Source organism: Alternaria postmessia (genome assembly GCF_024291825.1).
Source record: "Alternaria postmessia strain BMP 2775 chromosome Unknown scaffold_64, whole genome shotgun sequence".
Lineage (NCBI taxonomy): Eukaryota > Fungi > Ascomycota > Dothideomycetes > Pleosporales > Pleosporaceae > Alternaria > Alternaria postmessia.
In genome coordinates this window covers 76,929-97,537 of record NW_026260137.1, presented here as the reverse complement: position 1 = coordinate 97,537, position 20,609 = coordinate 76,929, and the positions used below count along the sequence as shown (strand labels likewise).

Below are 20,609 nucleotides of genomic sequence, written 5' to 3'. Positions count from 1 at the left end.
GATCAGTATTGTACCGAAAAGCCAGCGGCCCACTGGAAGCCACCAATCCGGACATGCGGAGGGAGAGTAGGCCGGTAAATACGATATCTGGGGTAAGGGTCTAAAGCATGTAGGCGGGGCTGCGACGAGAGGACACCTCGGACTGACTTCTGCCGAGTTCAGCTGCACGCCCCCAATCGCATCCTCCACCATGGATACCAGTGCAGCCCACCAGCAGACGGCGAGTCCCAACGGCACTGCGAAGCTTTCCAACCACTCCCCTGGCGATGCGCAGGACTGGAGCGGCGATGAGCGCTCCAGCGACGATGAAGCCAACGACCGAAGCCAGAACGGCACATCGAACAAGCGGAAGCGGCCGCTATCCGTAAGCTGCGAGACATGTAGTAAGTGTGATACAGCAGGACCTGAGGCATCCCATTCTTACCAAGTGTAGAGCAGCGAAAAGTCAAATGCGACCGAGGCGCGCCAGCTTGTTCCTGGTGCTTGAAAAACCACTCCGCATGCGTCAGTTGCGCCGTCGGCTCGTACCAACCCAATACTGAATCACATCCAGGTTTATCTCCCGCGCAAGAAGCCAGGTCTGCGCGCTGGCTATGGACGAGAGCTGGAATCAAGACTTGGTAAGTCGCGTGTTCTCACCACCCTGTTCTGGAGTAGCCGAGGTCTGTGATCAAGTGCATGCGAGTCTGCTGTCGCTGCTGTCAGACTTTGCGCTTCCATCATGGCAACAAAGAGGCTTTCAGACGCGTCGCAATTGTCGCGTAGCGTGGCTGAACAGGCTGCTCCTTCCGTCCGAAAGCTAGAAACCGTACATGGCAACCACCAACACAGCTGACCGTTGCGCTCCTTCCAGACAAGCTCGAAGCGCTCCTCGTCCAGCAGCAGTCGCAAATCAACCACCTCTCCAGCAGCCAGGTCGCCACTTCTGGTCCTTCACCACAAGAGGTGGCCGCGTTCCGCAGCCCGCCGGTGATACAGACACCTCACATACCGCGTCCCGAAACGGCCCTTTTCATCCAGAAGCCCACGTTTCCTTCGCAGAATGCAATACAGAACCAATATGGCAATGGAGTCACGGATCACAGGCCTACGCCCTCGGTCACAGGCAATGGCTACCAGTCCGAGGACATGAACAGCATGAGCGGTGGCATGTCTAGAGAAGTCTATACCCCGTACAACGACCAGTACCAGCCGGCCATGTCGAGGAATCTCGGCCATGCAGACGCCGACTTCCCTCCCTACGATCTTCTGTATGGGCTCGTCGACCTTTTCTTCAAGCACATCAACACCTGGTGTCCCATCCTCCACCGCCAAAGCACGTTGAACTCGCTGTTCGGAGACGCAACTCTAGACGAAGCGGACCGAATCATACTACACGCTGTTGTCGCCACTACTGTCAAATTTTCTACCGACCAGCGCCTGACCGCGGAGAAGCGCACACGTTACCATAAGAGCTCCAAGGAAAAGGTCTTGCTGTATGGCATCGAAAACAGCTCCGTCAAGTCGTTGCAAGCCCTTGTCATCCTTGCTCTAGATGTTGTTGGCTGCTCCAATGGACCTCCGGGCTGGAATCTACTTGCTCTCATTACGCGCTCGGTGGTCCAGTTGGGTCTTTCGGTCGAAAGCTACTCACCTAGCGTGGCCCCGCAATTTGCGTCAATATACACTTTGCGCGCCATGACGCTCCCCGAGCCAAAAGACTGGATCGAAGAAGAAAGTCGGCGCAGACTGTTTTGGATGATCTATGTTCTGGACCGATATGCGACCGTTGCGACAGCTTTCGAGTTCGCCTTGGACGAGAAAGAGATCGACCGTCGATTGCCTTGTCGCGATGACATGTATGCGCGAAATGTTCCTGTTGAGACGCGATGGTTCCATACCTCGACGCGATCCGACTACAGTATGAACAGACCGGAGAATCTTGGCTCCTTTTCCTACTACGTCGAGATCTTGGGCATCCTCACGCGCATTCACAAGTTCCTGAAAAAGCCAGTCGATATTACGTCTTTGTCCGACGTCGAGTCGTGGCAAAGTGAGTACCGGGAGCTCGACAATGCTATTGAACAATGGAAGTACAACCTTCCCGCAGAATTTGGAAACTCTGCGAGATTATTCGCAAAGCCAGGCATGGGACAGAATCTTGACAGTGGCTTGGTAATGCTCCATGCGGCTTTCCACACGTAAGTTTGATCCCTACCCGAGACACAAAGGATGTACTGACTTCAATAGCACGGTCATTCGCCTTCACTCTTCCGCCGCGTACCCAACCCATCGATCGCCCATCTTCACTCCGTCCTTCAGCGCTAGTCAGAGGTGTCTCAGCGCTGTCGAGAACATAACAGCCCTTTGTGCTACTGTACGTGATAACGGTTTGCTGAGCAAACTTGGCCCGCCCTTCGCGTTTTCGCTGTGGGTGGCTGCACGTGTTCTCTTGGTTCACGGATCCACAATCGACCATCGCGTCGACCAGTCAATCAATCTTCTCGTCAGCACTCTTCAAGATATGGGCCAGTACTGGGAAGTTGGTACGCGTTACGCTAGCCTTCTTGCACGCGTACTCTCTGAATACCAGGAAAGTCAGCAGACCCCTACGGGCGCGAACGGTGAACGCGTGACGCCTTCAACTGTTAAGATCCTGGCGGACATGCGACGATGTGCATTTGATCTGGATTTCCTCATCTCTCGACAGCCCAAGCTCAGTAACAACCAGAACCCCAAGGTCAACACTGTTACCCCGGCTCGAACACCTGCACCAAATGAGCTGGAGTATCTTGACGTGTTCGATTTCTTCAATATGCCTCGACTACCAGTGTCGATGGATGGTTCCATGAGTTATCCTGCACCCGATGGCAATATGCAATTGCCGGATGGCGGTTTTGGGAATGAGTCGAATATCACAAATTACATGGTTGACGCAAGCTCAGATTGGTTCATGAAGCAATCCGCCTAGTGCCTGCTCTTGGGTCGTTGGGCGTACAGGAAACGGACCTGATCTAGTAAAAGTTGGTTATGTTAGTGCGTAATATGGTGTTTGGGGTGATGTTCATATCGTTGCTTGTACAACGCTCATTAGTTTCAAAAGATACCCAATTTTTCTCTAACCGATCAGTGTGTTCCTCTTTGTACTGTTTAACGTTACTTGTGAGACGCTTGGCATCTTACGTTCATATAGAGTGGTGCCAACGCGGAACCGCTCATTCCGATCTCGGAACTGATCCTATCGGTGTCATCTGCATCTTCGATCAAGCATCTTGAACAACACTTTGCATGAACCTTTGTTAATCAAGGCAATACACGTATGTTGTGCCTAGCGAGATCCTAAGCGTTATCCGAGCCTCGTTTGCTGTAGGTCCGATTACTTTTGGACAACACGGTATAGGAATTAGTGACTATTTGCCGTCGGAATAGCCTCTTAAACTTCGGGATAGCTGTGCAAGGTACACAAATCTTACTCCGATGGCTGCAACATATAAAAGAGACGGGTTGCTGATACTATATTAGCTTGGTATCACACTTGAGCATTCTATACACAACTCCGGGTTCATTCCACCTCGATATTGGACCAAGACCTTGTCGCGGACCCAAGATTCAGCAACCAGCATCGTTGAAACATCAGATTGCCAGTAATCTTGGATACTCTTTACCAAGTCGGAATCTTTCCAGAGTTTCACCAAGCCCATCATGACATCTCAAACAGACGACCAGCACGTCCTTGTCATGGGTGCAGGCGTCATCGGCCTTACCACGTCCCTCGTCCTATCTCACGCCTACCCAAACGCCAAGATAACGGTGGTAGCAAAGCACTTCCCTGGAGACCGCTCCATAGAATACACGTCTCCCTGGGCTGGCGCAAATTGGTCTTCCATGGCCAACGACAACGGACCTCTAGAGAAATACGACGAGGTAACCTTTCGCCGCTTTGGCGAGCTTATTGATGGGAAGGAAGTATTTGGATGCCAAACACTGAAGGCTGGTGAGACGAAAGGTATAGATGGAGTGAATGGGGGAGGCAATGAAGCAGGGTTGGGGAGAATGGGTATGTGGGGTGTGTTTGACGCGCCAATCGAAGAGACAGGTCTTTTGACGAAAGAGACGGGAAAGGTGTGGTACGACCAGCTAGTCGGAGGTTTGAGGAACTTGGAGGAAAGTGAGCTTCCCAAGGGCGCGACGTTTGGTCTTGATTACCCAAGCACGTTTAGGATTAATACGCAGGTATATTTACAGTGGTACGTCTCCTTTCTATCCTCCCCCGAATTGCAAGATAATTTCTTGAAGGTCGGAACGCCAGAAGCTCATGTCGTACCCAGGCTCCAAGTTCAAGCCCTAAGCAAAGGCATCACACTCGTCCGTCGCCACTACCCATCCGTCTCAGACGTCTTGGCCGACCACCCATCAACTACTCTCCTGATAAACTGCACCGGAATTGGCTCTCTAAACCTCTCGGACATCAAGGATACAAACCTCTATCCAACACGTGGCCAAACTTTACTAGTTGCCGAGCCAAAGAAACCAATTACTCGAATGTATGAAATGGAAAGGGTCAAGTACGACAGTGCTATCTACTTGCGTTCCCTTGCCTAGCCCCCAATAACGCTTCATGGAACTGATGGAGCTGACCATGTGAAACCAGGTATTTCCGCTCTCCGAAGCGGATCGATCCAACGACGACATATGTGTTCCCTCGCCCACTGGGCGGTGGCGTTATCCTAGGTGGCAGTCGACAGGAAAACGATTGGAGTGCGGAGTGGGATGAGAAACTTGGTCAAGACATCATGAAGCGATGTTGTGAGTTGTGTCCCGAGTTAGGGAAGCCGGAGGATTTGCAGATTATCGCGAAGAATGTGGGGTTGAGACGTGAGTTGTAGCAGTGGATTCATATGATCGAGAACAGTGTACTGATAACCTTTAGCTTCACGCAAGGGCGGCCCAAGGATTGAGACGGAGATGGGGAAGTGGAAAGTTCCGGTTGTGCATTGCTATGGTCATTCTGGTGCGGGCTATCAATCATCATGGGGAACCGCCGAGCGCGTCCTTGAACTCGTTCAAAAGACGCAAGCACCGAGCCCGAAGCTATGATTTAGTCATTTGTACTAGCGTTTCGGCCGATCTATGCATCGTCCCTGTAGAGACTTGAGATGAAAACGGTAGAAAAGCGATCCAAGTTACGACGAAGTAGATACAATCTCCTTCATTTGTACTGTAAATGTGTATGCACATGAAGCTTAAAGCTTTATGGTGAGGTTGTACATATCCAGACCCACTGCAACTGCCGTGACTGCTGCAATGTATGCGACCAGTATCCCCATAGACTGCAAAACAGTCATATGCAAGGTTGGAAATGTCATGTTGACCAGACCGGTCAGTAGGTTCGCTACAAGGAAGACTGCTAGACCATTACGGTTGTAGGCGTAGAGTACAGTGCTAGTAGCATCTCTACTTCTCCGAGATTCCTCCTCTTTGGTCTTGGCATTGTACAGGTTTGGAAAGAGGAAACTCTCGATGGCGTAGCAGATGGTGATCTGGTAGCTGTTGAACGAGGAGACCCAGAGGAAGTAGGGGAGGTTGGCTAGGCGTCGCGATACGGGGAGTCGCAGACCGTAATAATTGGTTGAGAAATAGAAGAGAGCTGTCCAAAATACAGAAGTCATAATCAACTTGCCGAACGTAGATTGTTGGAGCTTGACCTGGAATGATGCGTTCTTTGCGATCGGCTGTTGTCTTGGTAGTGCGGACGCACCCAAGGACTGGCCTGCAAGAAAGATGGCGAGGTAGCCAAAGAAAGAGAAGATGCCTTCTCGGTTCTGGGAGAAGAGGTCGGTCCGTGGAGCTACCAGTATAAAGGATCCGAGCGAGGTCCAGTCTAAAGCAATCTCATATGCAGCAGCCAGAACAAAAGAAAGAACGGCATAGGACGGTACCAAGTCAAAGGCCGATTGGAAGAGAGCCGCAAATGGGGGCAAGAAACCGAGGGTGAAGAAGAAGTTCCAGTGTACACCATATTCGGTAACATGTTCAGCATAATCCAGTCCTTTGACGGAGATGAGCCGTATAGTGCCTAAGACCAGAAGAGGGATGGCATGTCTAACCGATGCCGTAAGGCGCTTCGATAGCGGCTGACGACCAGCTCCTTCCTTGAGAGAAGCCCGGACAGATACTACACCAGCCGTGAAGACGAATGATCCCACACCCATATCCATGAGCGATGTACCCCAATTCTCTACTTTTGCGAAACGCCGAGGAAAGACGCGGAAGTCGACTGCCAGGATAGCAACACACGTTATGACCATCATTGCGCCACGGTAATTCGTAATGAACGGCTTCACAGGGAGTGCATCGAGCTTCGTGTCCTTTTCGGATTTATCGATCTTGGGTGGTCGCGGGGTATCTTTTGCCGCGACTGGCTTCTCGAAGACATAGAGCGTGATTGCTGGTAGTAGTAGAAGGAGGTTCAGGATCCATGGTGAATGCGAGTATATGGTAGTCGCGAATAACGTGGCTCCGCAGTTGAGCAGGAAGTCAACCAAGAAGGCAGGTGGAGTATAGGGTGTGAAGAGACGCATGCGCGACTGTATGACGGTCCATAGTAGAATACTCAGCTATGCATACAATCAGTAAGGGTCCATTGCTTGAGTAGTGGGTGTGTGTACGGTACAGGCATTGCGAGCGAGACGCTATTAACGTCTGCCACGGAGCTTCCGGTGTGTCCAGACACCCAGGCCTCCTTCATCTGCTTATATGTCTTTGCCATGATGCCAGAATGAGTGTTGGGCGAGTTGGTCGTTTATCTTGAAATGCAATGGTTGGTACATCTGACGCGTCGCGCTGGCCTCTTTACAAACGGGGAGTGGCCCAAGCGCCGATGACCTCACACATCGCGGCTTCGACACTCTTCCCTCAACATCTACATTGCACTGTCATGAATTATAGCCGAACCACTAGAGGAGATCGTTTCGATATGTCTGTTCATACTATAGAGTCATAGGGGATAGCCGCCAGGAATGCCGAAAAGAGCAGGATTGCACTTTACGTGCTTGGACTTCCTCTTTCACTGTCACTGCTCCTCTAGGAGCAAACGCGTCTGTGCACAAGAATCGGGAAATGGCAACTGTAGTAGAGATTTCAAGCGCCTTCCTGCTTCACCGTCGAACACCCCGCATACCGACACGTGCCGAACCTCTTTGCTGTGACCTCTTGACTGCTCCTTGAAACTGTCAACATATGCAAATATGACCACTACTAACAAATCAAAGATACCTAGCATTCGGCCAGCTTCGGTGGGAACAAGAGGGGCATTGCCTGGACGGGCGATGTCGCCTGCAACCCGCGCGACGACGACGCCTACGGGCACTTCACGACTCCCTCGTCGCCCTCAAAGCGACAAGCCACTGCCCAGTCCGCCTATCGCGCAGGTTGTAGATCCCAACTCGCCTCCCAAGGCTTCACGCACATTAGTGGACGCTTTCACTCCGAGCCCGACCTTGAAGGAGTACCCGGTTCTGCGCCCAGAGAACATTCCCCCTCGTCTGAGTTCCAAGAGGAGCTCGCTCCCAACGCGAAGCCCAGTCGCCTCTCGCTCGTTTGTTTCCGCCAATGGAGACGAGGGTACTCGCGTGAAGCGACTATCCTGGCATTCGTCAGGCTCAGGTTCCAGCTCAGGAACTGGTCCTATCCTAACCATCTCTGGCGATGCAGATGCCATGATTCTAGGTCAACGCGACTCAATCCCGGCCGTACCTGCTATACCTTTGGTCTTCCCGGAGCGTACTACCCAGCCGCGGTCTTTCAGCGCTCTCACTAGCCGCATTTCCAAGGCGACAACATCCCGAGCAGAATTGACTATCACGACAGCGTCACCAGTACCAAGCACGAAAGAGCTCACGGCAAATGGAAGTCCAATCGTTAAGATCAGCCCCATTCGATCGATGCAGCCGCCGAGGCAGCCTAGCCTAGATGCCAATTCTCCCAGATCGCCCTCGTCAGTATATTCGACTTTCCCAGATGCCGAACGAAGTATCTCGTCGGTATCAGACAGGTCTGCAACACCTACGCCAGAGCCCAAGTCACCTGCTCCACCGCTTCGAGACCCACCCGAGCCGCCAGTTAGTTCTGTAGAAGTTTGCGAGGCATGTAATCTCTATCCTTTGACATGAAAATATTGACAGGCAAACTAGGAACTGCCTGAGGAGATCTCTGAGCTGACGATCACATCCGAATCCGATGACCTCCTCAGTGTGAGCAAGGTTAGAAAGACAACATCGACACAGGGAGATGTAAGTCCCTCGCTGGGTTCGTTCGATCGTCCTGGAAACAATGTCTCGGCCCCCAACATCAGCACTGCCGAATTGAGCTCGCCATCCTTGTCTCGAGTTAAGCGTTCACGCGATACGGCTCGCACCCCAGATTCTCTCAAGCCAGAGGTCTCGGGAACAGCCAGATCGATCAGCATCGGTATCCCGTTGGGCTGCGGAACGCCTAAGAATCGTCCGTCGCGTCGCCAGCCATACACACCCATGGTCTCATCTTCCTCTCCAGATGACACCACTCCGGAGAATCAAAACAAGGAAGCGTTAGCGACGAAAGTCAAGGCCAAACGCAGCATTCTTGGCTTATTCAGTCGCGAAAAGGCACGCGTCAAAACACCAGAGACGGCCGTTCCCAAGCAAGGATTTATGGGTGCTACACGAAGTTCGCTCGCCAAGGTCATGCGCAATTCCAAGAGTCTATCCAAGGTCCATCTGCCAAGAAAGACTGAATCGAGGTCAGAGGTTAGGTCGGATCGCACGGTCAATAAGAGGAGCAGCCAGACAGGCACGTTCACTGCGCCTGATAACGGCAGAGTGTCCCTAGCACAGGAAGAGGTTCCTGAGAAGCGGAAAAACACCACCGAGATGCTTCACGATATGGTCAATCGCATAGAAGCGGGGCCTAAAGACTCGCCAGAGCGTCTGCGCCACGTACAGATCGCAGAGGTATGTGAAGCCCTCCGATCACGGTCTCTCATGTTGGAAGAGCTCCTCCTGACAGTACAAATCAAACAGTGCATCATCCTGGCCGCCGAATACACTCGTAACGCCAGCATCAGTGCTTTGGAGGCGAAGAAGAGTGCCCGCGACGCGGAACTTCATGCAGATCGTGCTGCGCTTGAGTTTGCGCGATTGAATACGCTACTTGACGGAGCAGAGATTGATGCCCGTTCTATGAAGTTCATTAGAAGTCTGTTCACGAATGCTGCTGCCGGTGGACCTGAGGAAGAGACACGCTGAGGAGTTTTGTCAACCATGCGCGTAGCACATTGAGAGTAAGTGGGAGCTCATATTTGCTATCAGGGGCCAACAGCTAACAAATGTCAGTATGTCGTAAACAGCGCTCTGTGCATTTTACTACAGGACATCTTTGCATACCATCCAGTGTTCCTTTCGATTCAGTGGTACGCTGGCCACATTTACAGTTCTATCTTGTCGGACGGATCTGGCTCGTGTAGCTTGTCCCGAAGCGCCATGGTCTGCCATACGCTTCCTTTTCATTGTCACTTCTTTCACATTAGAAGCGTACCACGACAGAACGACAGTACGATACAAGACGATTGCATGTTTTTGCGGTTCATGATGTTATGATTGCACGCGATCATAGACTGATACGAGGTTTGGCTCACTGTCGGCTGAAAGCACCACCTAATGTCCAGTACGTGGAAGGATTGAGCATTGAGACAAGTGGTCCGACTGCACGCACGTATCGAGACCAAGGTACGAATTTGGAAGATACCCCTGTTAGATCGATCGGTTGGTTTAGAAATACAAGCTTTGTATTGTACATGTCCTTCATATCATGATGTCATTCCTGTGAATGTGGCCATGAAGGCATCCAGGCATTCAAAGGCTGAAGCGGAGTGGGCAAAGCAATCCTTCAACATTTTGATCCAGAACACCGACCGTTCCAAAGACCTATGCAGCAGCAACCGTCCCCATAGCAAGGTGTCCTGCCCTCGAATGTCCGATGTCCAGCGGCCCAGCACAAGCACAACTAGACATGCCCGTATATCGCCTAACTTCCACATTCCACCTCTTCAATATAATAAGACTTTCCTTACATTCCACCACCGAACATGCCGCCACCTCCACCCTGCTTTCCTTGTGCCTCTCCCTGCATCTTCTCGCTAACCTTGACGTTGACTTCGAAGAACTTGGATACGCAGCGGTCGAGGCAGACGGATTCGCCCTTGTTGAGATCGGCTTCCCGGTAGTTTGTGTCTATGCATTTGGCTGTGCAAGACTTGACGAGGCTGGGGAAAATTGACGTGTTAGTGTTCATCTTATTTGAGAGGGTCGCCGTGGGTAGACGTGCACAGTAGTGGGACGAGAATCGAGCAAATATAGAGTTGCAAGATGCGCAAGGCAGAATTTGCGAGTCCGAACTTACCGGCTGTACATGTCGCTCACCATGTCAATCTCAGCTTCCGCCTGCGCAATCTTTTGCTCCGAAGAGATTTGAGGTTTTTGACCGAAGAACATTGACATGTTGACTGATAATTTATCTTTCTCTTTCTGTTTGTGTGATGAGAAGGTGCGTAATTGGCGACTATAATGGTCGTCAAATAGTTTGTTTGGGGTGAGGAAGCTTGTTAAGGTAGAGTGGCCGTGGTGATGGATTTGGACATGGGTGACGGCGGGCGATGATGTCGCGCAAGCAGGAATTTGGAGCTGGGTGCGCGGTGGGGGACGTGCGAGTTGTGTGGCTCAAGTGACGCGGGACGCGGGCGGTTTTGGACTCCATTCTCGTCTCTTCGTCCTGAGCATTCGCAGCGACCATGCATCCTCACGGCTGCCGATAGGTGCGAAAGATAAGAAATTACAACAACACTAGAACTGTCAGGAGTGTACTTCCAATATTATTTCAATCGTTCCAATTAGACAAGTGGTACAGCACTAAAGATTAAGCTCATCGCCTCATGAAGACGGCCTCCGGTTCAAGTAGACTTCCAATTACTCCAATAAACGTACTTGTACAACTTTTCTCATCTATCAATACTGCCAAGTAGATCTAACATATGTTTCTGACGTCTCATCCGCGCTGATGTGGTATTGTTGCTAGCGTATACGGCCTGTGTAGCCTGAGTGGCCTGTGATGACCTTGGACGATCATGCTCAGTACCCGACAACTCTGTAGCTGGAGGGATGCGTGGTGGAAAATTTAACGATGATGTACTGCGCGTTGACGGCCGAGGATCTGAAGACACACCAGATACAGACCAAGGTCTTATGTTCGCTGTCTGGCGACGTTGGCCACTCATAGACATGTGCGTCTGGAACTGTCCAGAGTCGAGCTCATATGTTGAGGACGGAACCGACAGTTCATTGACAACGGAGACGGTGGTGGGCTCGCTGACCGTATGCGACACCATAGGTCTGCGTGTTGGGGTAGCTGGTAGCTCCGAGAGTAATGGCTGATACTTGTTGGCATGCTGACTCATGTGCGATCTCTGGCTAGGAAGTTGTGATAAATCTCGACTCAACCGCGCCATATGACTTGGTGCATGAGCTGGCTCACTTCCAGGAAGCTCGACAGCAAGGCTTATATCCCCTAATAACTCTGATAGCGTCTCAACCTTCTTCTCATCGACGACGGTAGATCCTGGCGCTAGAGCTGATATCCCGAGGTGAAACGCATGAGGGTTTACAGGTCCGTCCGAGTTTGTTCCACTCATGGTGTAATCGCCAGCCAGTTCAGCAAGGACTTGGTGCCTGTCCGGATGTACGTAGGCCCATGTGTCTTTTTGCCCTGATGGTGTAGTAGACATGTAATCATGCGCCTGCTCCATTGACAGCCGTGAGCTTACGCGCAGCAGACTATCGGTGTTGAGATACTGCTTAGTATCTCCTTGAGATGGTTGCAAAGGAGGACTGTATTGTCCTACCGATGTATAAAGAGGAGGCGGGCTGTTTGGTAGGCTTGGAGGTGATGAGTATCCTTTGTTGAGTGTGTTGTAGCCCAAAGTGGCGTTGCCTGACTTGGTTTCCCTCTTATCGCTCAGTAAATGCGAAGCCGACTTTACGGGATCTGTGGTCCATATGTCTTGCGCGAACAATGCTTCGGTAAGGAGGGAGGTATTGTTCGTTGACCCAGTCTTATCAGCAGCATCGCGCCAGACGGTCTGGGGCTTGTCTTTCATGGTCATCTTGATTGCCATGTCCACTTTATGCCCACTGGTCACTCTTTGATGTCTCGATACGATGTCATCAAAGTAGGTCGTGTTCTGGTATGTCGGTAGATCCTGGCTGGTCGGTAAGTCCTCTAGCCGATTGAGGAAGCTCAAAACGTTCGATAATTGCTGATGACATGCCACAAGTTCGCTTTTGCGATCACCTAATCGTTCGCGGTCGTTGAGGATGTATCGGAGTCTTTGAGATTGGTCCAAGACATGAGGATGTTGTCCGACGTCGCCACAATCCACCCATTTTCCAATGTCCTCCAAAGCAGAAGTAGTATTCTCGATAGCACTTCTGATCCAAGGGAGTCTCTCGGGCGTATAGGCGAGCTTTGTCCGCACCGAACCAACAGCCACTAATCGCTCAACTTCGAAGAGATCGTCGCGAACGATGCGTATCGTTCGCAAGAAGACCTCACTCTCGCTCCCAACGTCTGCGCTACGTATCGCAAGGTCAGCGAACCTAAACGCTTTGCTGACACTAGCGGATCTTGTTGGTGCACCTATCACAAAGTAAGCACTGCGTCGCTACATGTTTCATCACTCTAATGTATTGTGTACATACCGATAGCTGTGTTCATCCTTGAGGCCTTGGCTGGAAATGGTGGTAAAATGTCAACTCATTGCCGACAGCTGATGTCTATACTCCTGCGGGGGCGCAGGTCGTGAATTACAAGTCCACGAATATGGCAGCTCGCCGGCGGGCGGCTCATAGACCCCCAATATTGGGTAAGCGATACAACAAAGCCTCAATCTGCAAGGCTAAGCACGCGGGCATTGCGGTACCCCTCATGCTGTGCTGCGGTGCCTCGAGAACCGATGAGCAGCTCGATGCTTCTTCCCACAGGCTCTGGTCATGCACCCATCCCTAAACATAGTTCGGCTATTCCAGCGGTCATATTATCGGACCAATACCTGATCGAAGCTCTTCGAACTATCTATATCGCACGGCTGAGTGACTGTTGTGTGTCTCACAAGGCGAAGGCTTGCAGATTGGACGAGAGCGAACATGACGCTCCTTTCCGCCAGTGGCACCAACGCTAAGACATATGAAGCATAGTGAAAAAGGAAACCTTAACCTCGTCTCCCAGCCTCGTCACTCTACCTAGCATCTCAGCTCACGACCCTTAGCAATAACCCGAAGGCGTCTCAGCCGCACGATCATTGCATTGTATACTGCACAAGCTATCCGCTAAACGCCATCTTCGCTTCATCGTCACGATGCTCATGTCGCAATCTCCTTTTCCAGCAGCACGCGCGGGGGCCCCAGCACCTGCCCCTGGTCTCCAATCGTTTGTACCAGGCCTGGAAATACTACCAAACCTCCATGTTCGCTCAAGAACTCAAATTTGAATGAACCAGGCTGTGAAAAGAGTAGGAACGCGAAGTTTGCAGATCGCGTCAGAATCATGTCCAGGTTCTTGCTGCGTTGAGCTTCCAAGCCACTCTGCACAAAGGGCGCCACAATAGAGTCCAGATCTGCAACCGCGATGGCAAATTTTTGCTTACGATCCGAGTCTTGTTTGTTCTGGCTAATTCGCTCATGCAGCAGAGTTCCAGTTACGGTTTTCCATTTGCTGTACATGGCTGATTGGGCTGATTCGTGGCTTTAGCTTCCCTTACCGAGTTGGTGAGGCTGAGATTAAACTTACCAGTATTGCTGCCATCCTTTCCTGGTATGACCATGTCGATTGCCGCAAGTTCTCGGGGCAGCAGGCTCTCATCGCGTCCTCCTGTACATCTCGATAGCACAATCCAGGCAAGAATGAGGCGAAGTGTCTCGGCTCTGGTTGAGGTGTTCGAAAGCATGCTTGCAAGTCTAGCAGAGCTTGTACCGGTTGCGGTTGCTAGTTGGCCCATATGTGCCTGACTGACACTGGCTGCCGGGATGGGAGAGAGATGATAATAGGTGCGAACGTGGTTCTTGATGTTGTCCCGTAGCTTCAAGACTGCGTCTGTGATAGTGTCGTCTGCCACGGGCTGGGGTAGCATATCGTCGATGTTCATTGCATACGCGCTGGTTACGGCTGTTGGTCCTTTCTCCAACGTTCTAGTAGCATCATTGATGGGCGCATGGGGTGCTGGTTGAGTCTGGACTAAGTTGTACCGCTTCTTCTTTTGACGGCGTAGTAAGAAGAAGAACACAGCTCCAGCGATCAGTAATCCGACGAGTAACATTGCGATAGCCACTCCGGCAACCGCACCTCCAGAAAGCCCTTTTTGAACCGACGATGGGCCATCCGAGACTTTAGGACCTCCACTTGCCGTGCTGTCAATCGCGGCAGGTTTACTAGCCACGGATGTGGGCGTGGAGGCAGCATTGTTTGTGGGTACAGCGGGGGCCGTAGCCGTAGGACACGGCACCAGCGTTGCGTTTGTCCAATACGGGGAACAGCTGGACGTGACATCACCTGGCTTGGGGGTTTGCGAGGCTATAGAAGCTACAGATGCAGAGGGGGGTGTTGTTGATGGCAGTGATGTCGATGACGGTGTTGATGATGGCGTTGCCGAGGGTGTTGTTCCTTCAGCTTGGCCCGGTGAAGGTGTTGCGCTCGACACTGAAATGGACGGCGCTGCTGAACTTCTTGCATCCTGCCTCTGCACGATTGCGCTCTTGAGATAAACCATCATGGGACTTCTGGAAATAATAGAAGAGCAAAGATACTGACACTGCTTCCGACCGAATTTGCGATGCTGCGCTATAAGTCGTCTGTACCGACGCTCGCTAGTACAGCCTGGTCAGAGATATGCACACCTCAGCTGTACTATAGCGCGGCAGACTACAGAATCCGATGATATTGGTTTTCGCCGGAATTGGTAAATGTTGACGAGGCAGAAACCAGCAACCCAGCGTCGAGCTGCATGAAGTGGGGTCCGAATGTAGGACTATCGAATGGTCATCGGTACGAGGTAATGTGGCGTACTCCGGCAGCGTCTCATTCCGTCGCACCAAACAAAATCTGTGCAACACCATCACATACGACGCGGCATCAAAGCGGGCCCCACGCTATGGATTTCTAGATCGGTGTCGACTTGTGGGCTGAGTTGAAGCGCGAGGCTGAGCTGGAAATATGTTGTTTGCGTCCAGAGACCAAGATCTATCGCATCTCGGCCTCACAGATCTTCAAAATCCAGAATTCATATATTCTTAGAATGACCATTGTTTGACTAAGAAACTGCACAAACATAACCCCAGTGGGATACAGTCACAGACTCATCATCAACCATTCTCACAACACATACGTTCACCATGGAAGGATTCCAGTCCCGGCCAGATCTGGTTGTATCCATTGATTTTGGGATGACATGTGAGTATAGACTTGTCGGTCGCCGATATCGCAATACTCATATCGCTATCAGGTACTGGTGTTGCGTATTGTAATGTAGCGACTGGATCTGATAGTGTTCGGCATATTCAGCGGTGGCCAGGAAGGACACAGGCAAACGAGAACAAAGTAAGGAATCGATCGCACGCCAAAGGACCTCAACTTACTCATTTCAGGTGCCAACATTGCTCGTATACCCACAAGACTCAGCAACACCGTCATCATGGGGCTTTCTAGCCGAAACCGCACAGGAAGCTAGTGGTGCTGGGTACGAGAGCCGGGAGTGGTTCAAGATTATGCTGGACGAGGACCTACTAGACCAGATGCGGAGAAAGTCCAGTGAGCCTAACAAAGTACCACACATACATGAAGTAGAGAAATGGTGAGTAAGTCGTCCAAATGTGCCTTTGTAATCGGTTAATCAATATCACAGGTACACTGATTACTTCCGATACCTATACCGTACCATTGAAGCACGACTACGAGGGGAGCTCGCGGGCCGATGGGAAGACGCGAACATCGAGTTCATCTTCTCGGTACCTACGACTTGGAAGCCGATACCAACTGTAGAGCGATTCAGGAAGACAATCTCGGCGGCTGGATTCGGCTCATGCGTCAACCACACGGCATCGATTGGGTTGACAGAAGCAGAGGCGGCTGCAGTGCACACAGCGCGCAGCATGCCAGGTATCTTCAAGGAGAACGAGATACTCTTTGTGTGCGACGTAGGCGGAGGAACAACAGATCTATCAGTCTTTCGCGTGAAGAATATACACGGTAGCTCTCTCAGTCTTGAGCAGATCGATGTAGTTTTCGGAGCCACTATCGGAGCCGCGCAACTCGACAGTTTATTCGAGAAGGAGGTGCTGCAGCGACTACAGCATGCAGACCGCCTGCAACCAATGGGACTAAATGATATCAATCAAGCTGCATGGGAGATGCGAATCTCGAAGGAATACCAGAACGCGAAGTGCGACTATGGTTCGGAGGAGTCTCTAATGGACACCGAGACTTTCGCAGTGCGAATACCTAAACTCGACAGAGGTTACGTAAACCGGGATTATGCCATCAGCGACGGAGACATGTACTTTCGAAGAGACGACTTGAAAGGTTTTTTCGACACTCAGGTATCGAAACTGTTTGACATGATGGACAAACAGCTCTCTCGTGTCCGACAGAAACATCCTACCGAACAAGTGTCTCATCTCGTCCTCAGTGGAGGCCTCGGTAACTCTGCATACGTCCAACATTGTTTACGAAGCCGATACGCATCTGGTAACACACCACACTCCAATGCACACAATATGCAGATCCGCATTGCTCCTGATCCTCAACTAGTTGTCTGCAAGGGCAATGTGGCTGATCGCGTTCAGAAACTCAAGACTGGACAGTCGGTTCTTGGATGGCGATGCAGCCGCGCATCTTACGGTACTATGTGTAAGATATTGTACGATCCTTACGACCCCGCGCATCAAGGAAGCAAGACCGAAGTGGATCCTCTGGACAAGAAAACGTATATCATGAACTGTATCGACTGGTTCATCAAGCAGGTAAAGCCCTTTGATAGCCTGGAATGATGGCAGACAGCTGATCAGCCTAGGGCGAACCCGTTTCAAGCGATCATCCGATAGTCAAGAGCTTTCAACGAAAGTGCCCGCCAGCCACGTCCAAGAATCCCAATCCGCCAAGGATTTACCCTACTGAGGTGATTTGTACTGAAGTCGACAGATCTCAGCTTCCGATAGTGATGAACAGTGGTACATACACCCTTGTTGCAATATGATGAGCCGTACTAATGATTCCAGCGTGTCGTTCGATCTGCAAGATCGAGTCAGACTTCTCATCCCTCCCACTTTCTCTCTTCAAACTGAAGAACCGACACTGGTGGAACTCCGGCCCGAAATACCATCGCATCAACTACATCGTCAAAGTAAACCTTGGTGCCGCCGATGTGTCTTTCGAACTATGGCACAATGGCGTCAAGTTGTCGAAAGACAACTCTATCAAGGTTGAATGGCAAGCGAGCGGGCCACCTGATCCGAATACGATGGCTGTTGCTCCCGACTTCCCGATGAATAGCCTGCCGGCAGTATCAAGTTACGGTGTGGCTCATGACCGTGCGAGGGGAGTAAACCGTGAAAGTAATGGTAGGATGGGGATGAATTGGGTAAGATGGGACAACAAGAGCGGTGTTCGAGCTCAGGTAATGCCCGCGCGGCAAAATCAGCCAAGGGTGTGGTAGGATAGTGTTATATTGCCATCTATATCGCTTTCCAGTGAGCATGCAAAGACGAGTGTTCATATTCCTCAAATCAATGTGCGTTCATTCGAGAAGACACGTCTACACAAATCTATGATGAGCCTACGAAAAGGGCATTCTGCGCATGCTTAAATCTGCTCAGCACCCTACGGACCGGCGCTGTTGAAATAACTCCATACTCGGTTGCTCTCGCGAAAAGAGGTATTGCAGGTGTCGGCCACTATGGCAAGCACGAAATTGCGAAAGGACGGTGCAAGTCGAGATCGATGTTGTTTGTGAGTTTCCGCTTGGTGTGCGTGTCATGCTTGCTTCGCTACAACTGTAGCGAGAAGCCGCTGTGGAATAGGTCCTAAGAATAGTGAGAGGCAATCCATTTACTCAGTCTATGGTATATACCATCAAAGCGTGTTAAACGCTCGGCTAGCATTTTTCGAAACCGGTTCATTCAATCAAGCATCCTTTGTCAGTCAATCCCCGCCATGCTAGTGTTGCGAAGGCAAACAACCCCGAACCGATCAAGACCCAAGGGAGCCAGTTCTTGAAGTCTGTTGTGTCTTCGTCTTCGACAGCGGCTGGTGGTGGCTGAAACAAAATGCTCCGACAGATGGGGCAGGTATGACCACCGGGCGAGTTGATGATTGTGAAAAGGCATGGGCGTCCCACAATATGATCACAGGGTCGGAAGCGTATGCCAGGGTGGCTGCTACCGTTGTAAGGTTCCCAGCAGTAGCAACATTTGTTATCGTTAAACTTGTCGGTGGCTTTTGCGAGGAGGATTCGTGTTTGAAGGAATTCTTCTTTCGTGATGCCGCGACGACCGAGGATGGTTTCAAGCATGATGTGGTTTGAGATGGGAACCTAATAGATTCAATTGATTTGAGAAAATATAGAATGTAAGTTGTGCGGCGAGGCTGAGTAAATGGTGGGTAGACGAGAGCGTGGTATAGCACTGGAGAGGTTCGGTACCGCGCAACCAGTCTTTCGAATCGGACGAATGAAAAGTGTACCACATGCGAAACTTGGTTGATAAGTGAGTGGATCTGCGAGATGTGGTTGGAAGTACAGCCACGGAATGGCTTATTAGTATGATGAACACAACAATATCCATTCTTTGAGTCATATCAGAGTAGACCTGGAAGATAGTCGACGCAACTTGCGAGAGCGATCTAGAATACAGTACACAGGAAATCTGTCTAGGATTCTTGTTCTTAAGCACGAACCATAATGGAAACCCATCGCTTCGTGAAAGTGCATGTGTGATAAGTCGATGCCGTGAGATGCCCGAAAAGACACCTGATCAGTATAAACCCACATGCTCCATCCGACAAGTATACCCGTCTGCTGCTTTACTGCAGATGTCAGACTTGTTCCGTACCATCTCACTATTCAATAGCTTTCTATCGGTGTCTCCCAAAATTATCTCCAAGTCCAGATTTTCCACCGACTCATAGGTCTCTACCGACTTCGAGATTTTCTACCCTACGGTTTCCAGCTTGTTGGTGGTTCTTAATAACAATCTTGAATACCATGGAAGCTGCTAACCAATGGAGCGTCAAAATCAGACCCGTGATCAATCCGAAGATAGCACAATCCCGCCGACTTTTGAGCTGACGGTGTGCGCCGTGCTTCAATAGAATGTAGACTTTGAACATGATCGACGTTACTGCACATACCAGAACTTCCTCGTGTAAGCTCAGGGAAGCCGCACCTATATTAATCGCGGTTGGTTTTGTTGTTCGAGTCGCAAGGTAGGAGCAAGTGAGAATCAAGAACCTGTCCCACTTTTCATGTCGTATCACCGGAGACATGGTAAAGGAACGCAAACCTGGGTTCCTTGCATATAGGCCGGTGAAAGCTCGGATCATGTAGTCGATTTGGTGATACACATTGCCTGCGTAGAATAAAAAGCGTCCTATGGACAGCACCCAAGGCGGAAGTTTAGCTTCGATCTTGTATAAGGTGAGCCTGATCGGAGTTAACAAATTCACTAAAGGGTTCACAAAGAAGCGATTGAGGAATTGTAACATGAGAGGCAGAGTATCGGTCCGGAACCATGGAGATCGACAGATAGGACAAAGATCACCGGTCGGGCCCTTGGTTATTTGTGGGAGACAGTCGCGTCCGAATACGTGGCCGCAAGTCCGCACGCGAGCAGCAGGATGGTCTTCGTCGTATGGGCCCCAGCCTAGGCGAGTTAGCATATGTATCATATTGCATTACCAAGTAGTACGTACACCAAATGCATTTGTTATCGTTGAACTTATCCTGGTCGCTAGCTCGAACGACATTAAACATGAGGAAAGTTGTTCTCGAGACACCGAAGATCTTGGTGAACATGATTGCTCTGGTCCGAGGAACTGGTCGAAACTTCGTTGAACGCCTTAGGGAGACGGGAGTAGTAATGCAGTTGCGTAATGGTAACGTGTAGAAGAATATGAATATTTAAAGGAGAGAATACAAGGAGGCCAGATATACCGAATAGCGAAGCAAACAGTCGTGTGAATTGCAAAGCGTAATCACTTCACAGCATGATCACAACATGCATGAACTGAGACCTGACGATCGGTAATGCATCAGTGATTGGTAAATCTTGGTTAAAGGAGGATTGCCCTCTGGAATGCATCGCGAGAAATCAACTCAGTCATCGAAGACGTCATAGCCACTTCGTGAGTCCAAGCAGATGTTGCTCCCGGTACCTCTAGACAGTAGGTGAGAGCAGGACAGGTAACGCGAAGGACAAGATGATGAGTGCGGCAAGCATACGAGGAGATGGACGGGTCCCACGTGGATTGGCGTCACGGGCGCAGTTTTAGCCGACGCT

The 20,609-nt window shown here is 50.8% G+C and overlaps 7 protein-coding genes across 7 annotated transcripts; 4 read left to right on the top strand and 3 right to left on the bottom strand.

Moving 5' to 3' along the window:
* Positions 1-190: 190 nt before the first annotated feature.
* Positions 191-2,950, top strand: J4E82_008249 (uncharacterized protein; the record flags this gene model as incomplete). The annotated part of the gene is made up of 5 exons (XM_051734483.1): positions 191-383; positions 434-504; positions 554-620; positions 854-2,180; positions 2,230-2,950. The coding sequence occupies 5 exons, from the start codon at positions 191-193 to the stop codon at positions 2,948-2,950; spliced, it is 2,379 nt and encodes a 792-aa protein (XP_051585760.1).
* Positions 2,951-3,681: 731 nt separating this feature from the next.
* On the top strand, positions 3,682-5,076 carry J4E82_008248 (uncharacterized protein; the record flags this gene model as incomplete). The annotated part of the gene is made up of 4 exons (XM_051734482.1): positions 3,682-4,226; positions 4,308-4,544; positions 4,631-4,854; positions 4,910-5,076. The coding sequence occupies 4 exons, from the start codon at positions 3,682-3,684 to the stop codon at positions 5,074-5,076; spliced, it is 1,173 nt and encodes a 390-aa protein (XP_051585759.1).
* Positions 5,077-5,222: 146 nt separating this feature from the next.
* J4E82_008247 (uncharacterized protein) lies at positions 5,223-6,748 on the bottom strand (the record flags this gene model as incomplete). Its single annotated transcript, XM_051734481.1, has 2 exons — positions 5,223-6,596; positions 6,653-6,748. 2 exons carry the CDS (start codon positions 6,746-6,748, stop codon positions 5,223-5,225), a joined length of 1,470 nt encoding a protein of 489 aa, XP_051585758.1.
* A 478-nt stretch (positions 6,749-7,226) lies between these two features.
* Positions 7,227-9,263, top strand: J4E82_008246 (uncharacterized protein; the record flags this gene model as incomplete). Its single annotated transcript, XM_051734480.1, has 3 exons — positions 7,227-8,123; positions 8,172-8,969; positions 9,039-9,263. 3 exons carry the CDS (start codon positions 7,227-7,229, stop codon positions 9,261-9,263), a joined length of 1,920 nt encoding a protein of 639 aa, XP_051585757.1.
* An 820-nt stretch (positions 9,264-10,083) lies between these two features.
* On the bottom strand, positions 10,084-12,783 carry J4E82_008245 (uncharacterized protein; the record flags this gene model as incomplete). The annotated part of the gene is made up of 3 exons (XM_051734479.1): positions 10,084-10,247; positions 11,236-12,705; positions 12,768-12,783. The coding sequence occupies 3 exons, from the start codon at positions 12,781-12,783 to the stop codon at positions 10,084-10,086; spliced, it is 1,650 nt and encodes a 549-aa protein (XP_051585756.1).
* A 644-nt stretch (positions 12,784-13,427) lies between these two features.
* On the bottom strand, positions 13,428-14,830 carry J4E82_008244 (uncharacterized protein; the record flags this gene model as incomplete). Its single annotated transcript, XM_051734478.1, has 2 exons — positions 13,428-13,798; positions 13,855-14,830. The coding sequence occupies 2 exons, from the start codon at positions 14,828-14,830 to the stop codon at positions 13,428-13,430; spliced, it is 1,347 nt and encodes a 448-aa protein (XP_051585755.1).
* Positions 14,831-15,452: 622 nt separating this feature from the next.
* J4E82_008243 (uncharacterized protein) lies at positions 15,453-17,770 on the top strand (the record flags this gene model as incomplete). Its single annotated transcript, XM_051734477.1, has 6 exons — positions 15,453-15,510; positions 15,563-15,657; positions 15,705-15,910; positions 15,962-17,078; positions 17,129-17,285; positions 17,334-17,770. The coding sequence occupies 6 exons, from the start codon at positions 15,453-15,455 to the stop codon at positions 17,768-17,770; spliced, it is 2,070 nt and encodes a 689-aa protein (XP_051585754.1).
* Positions 17,771-20,609: the final 2,839 nt, after the last annotated feature.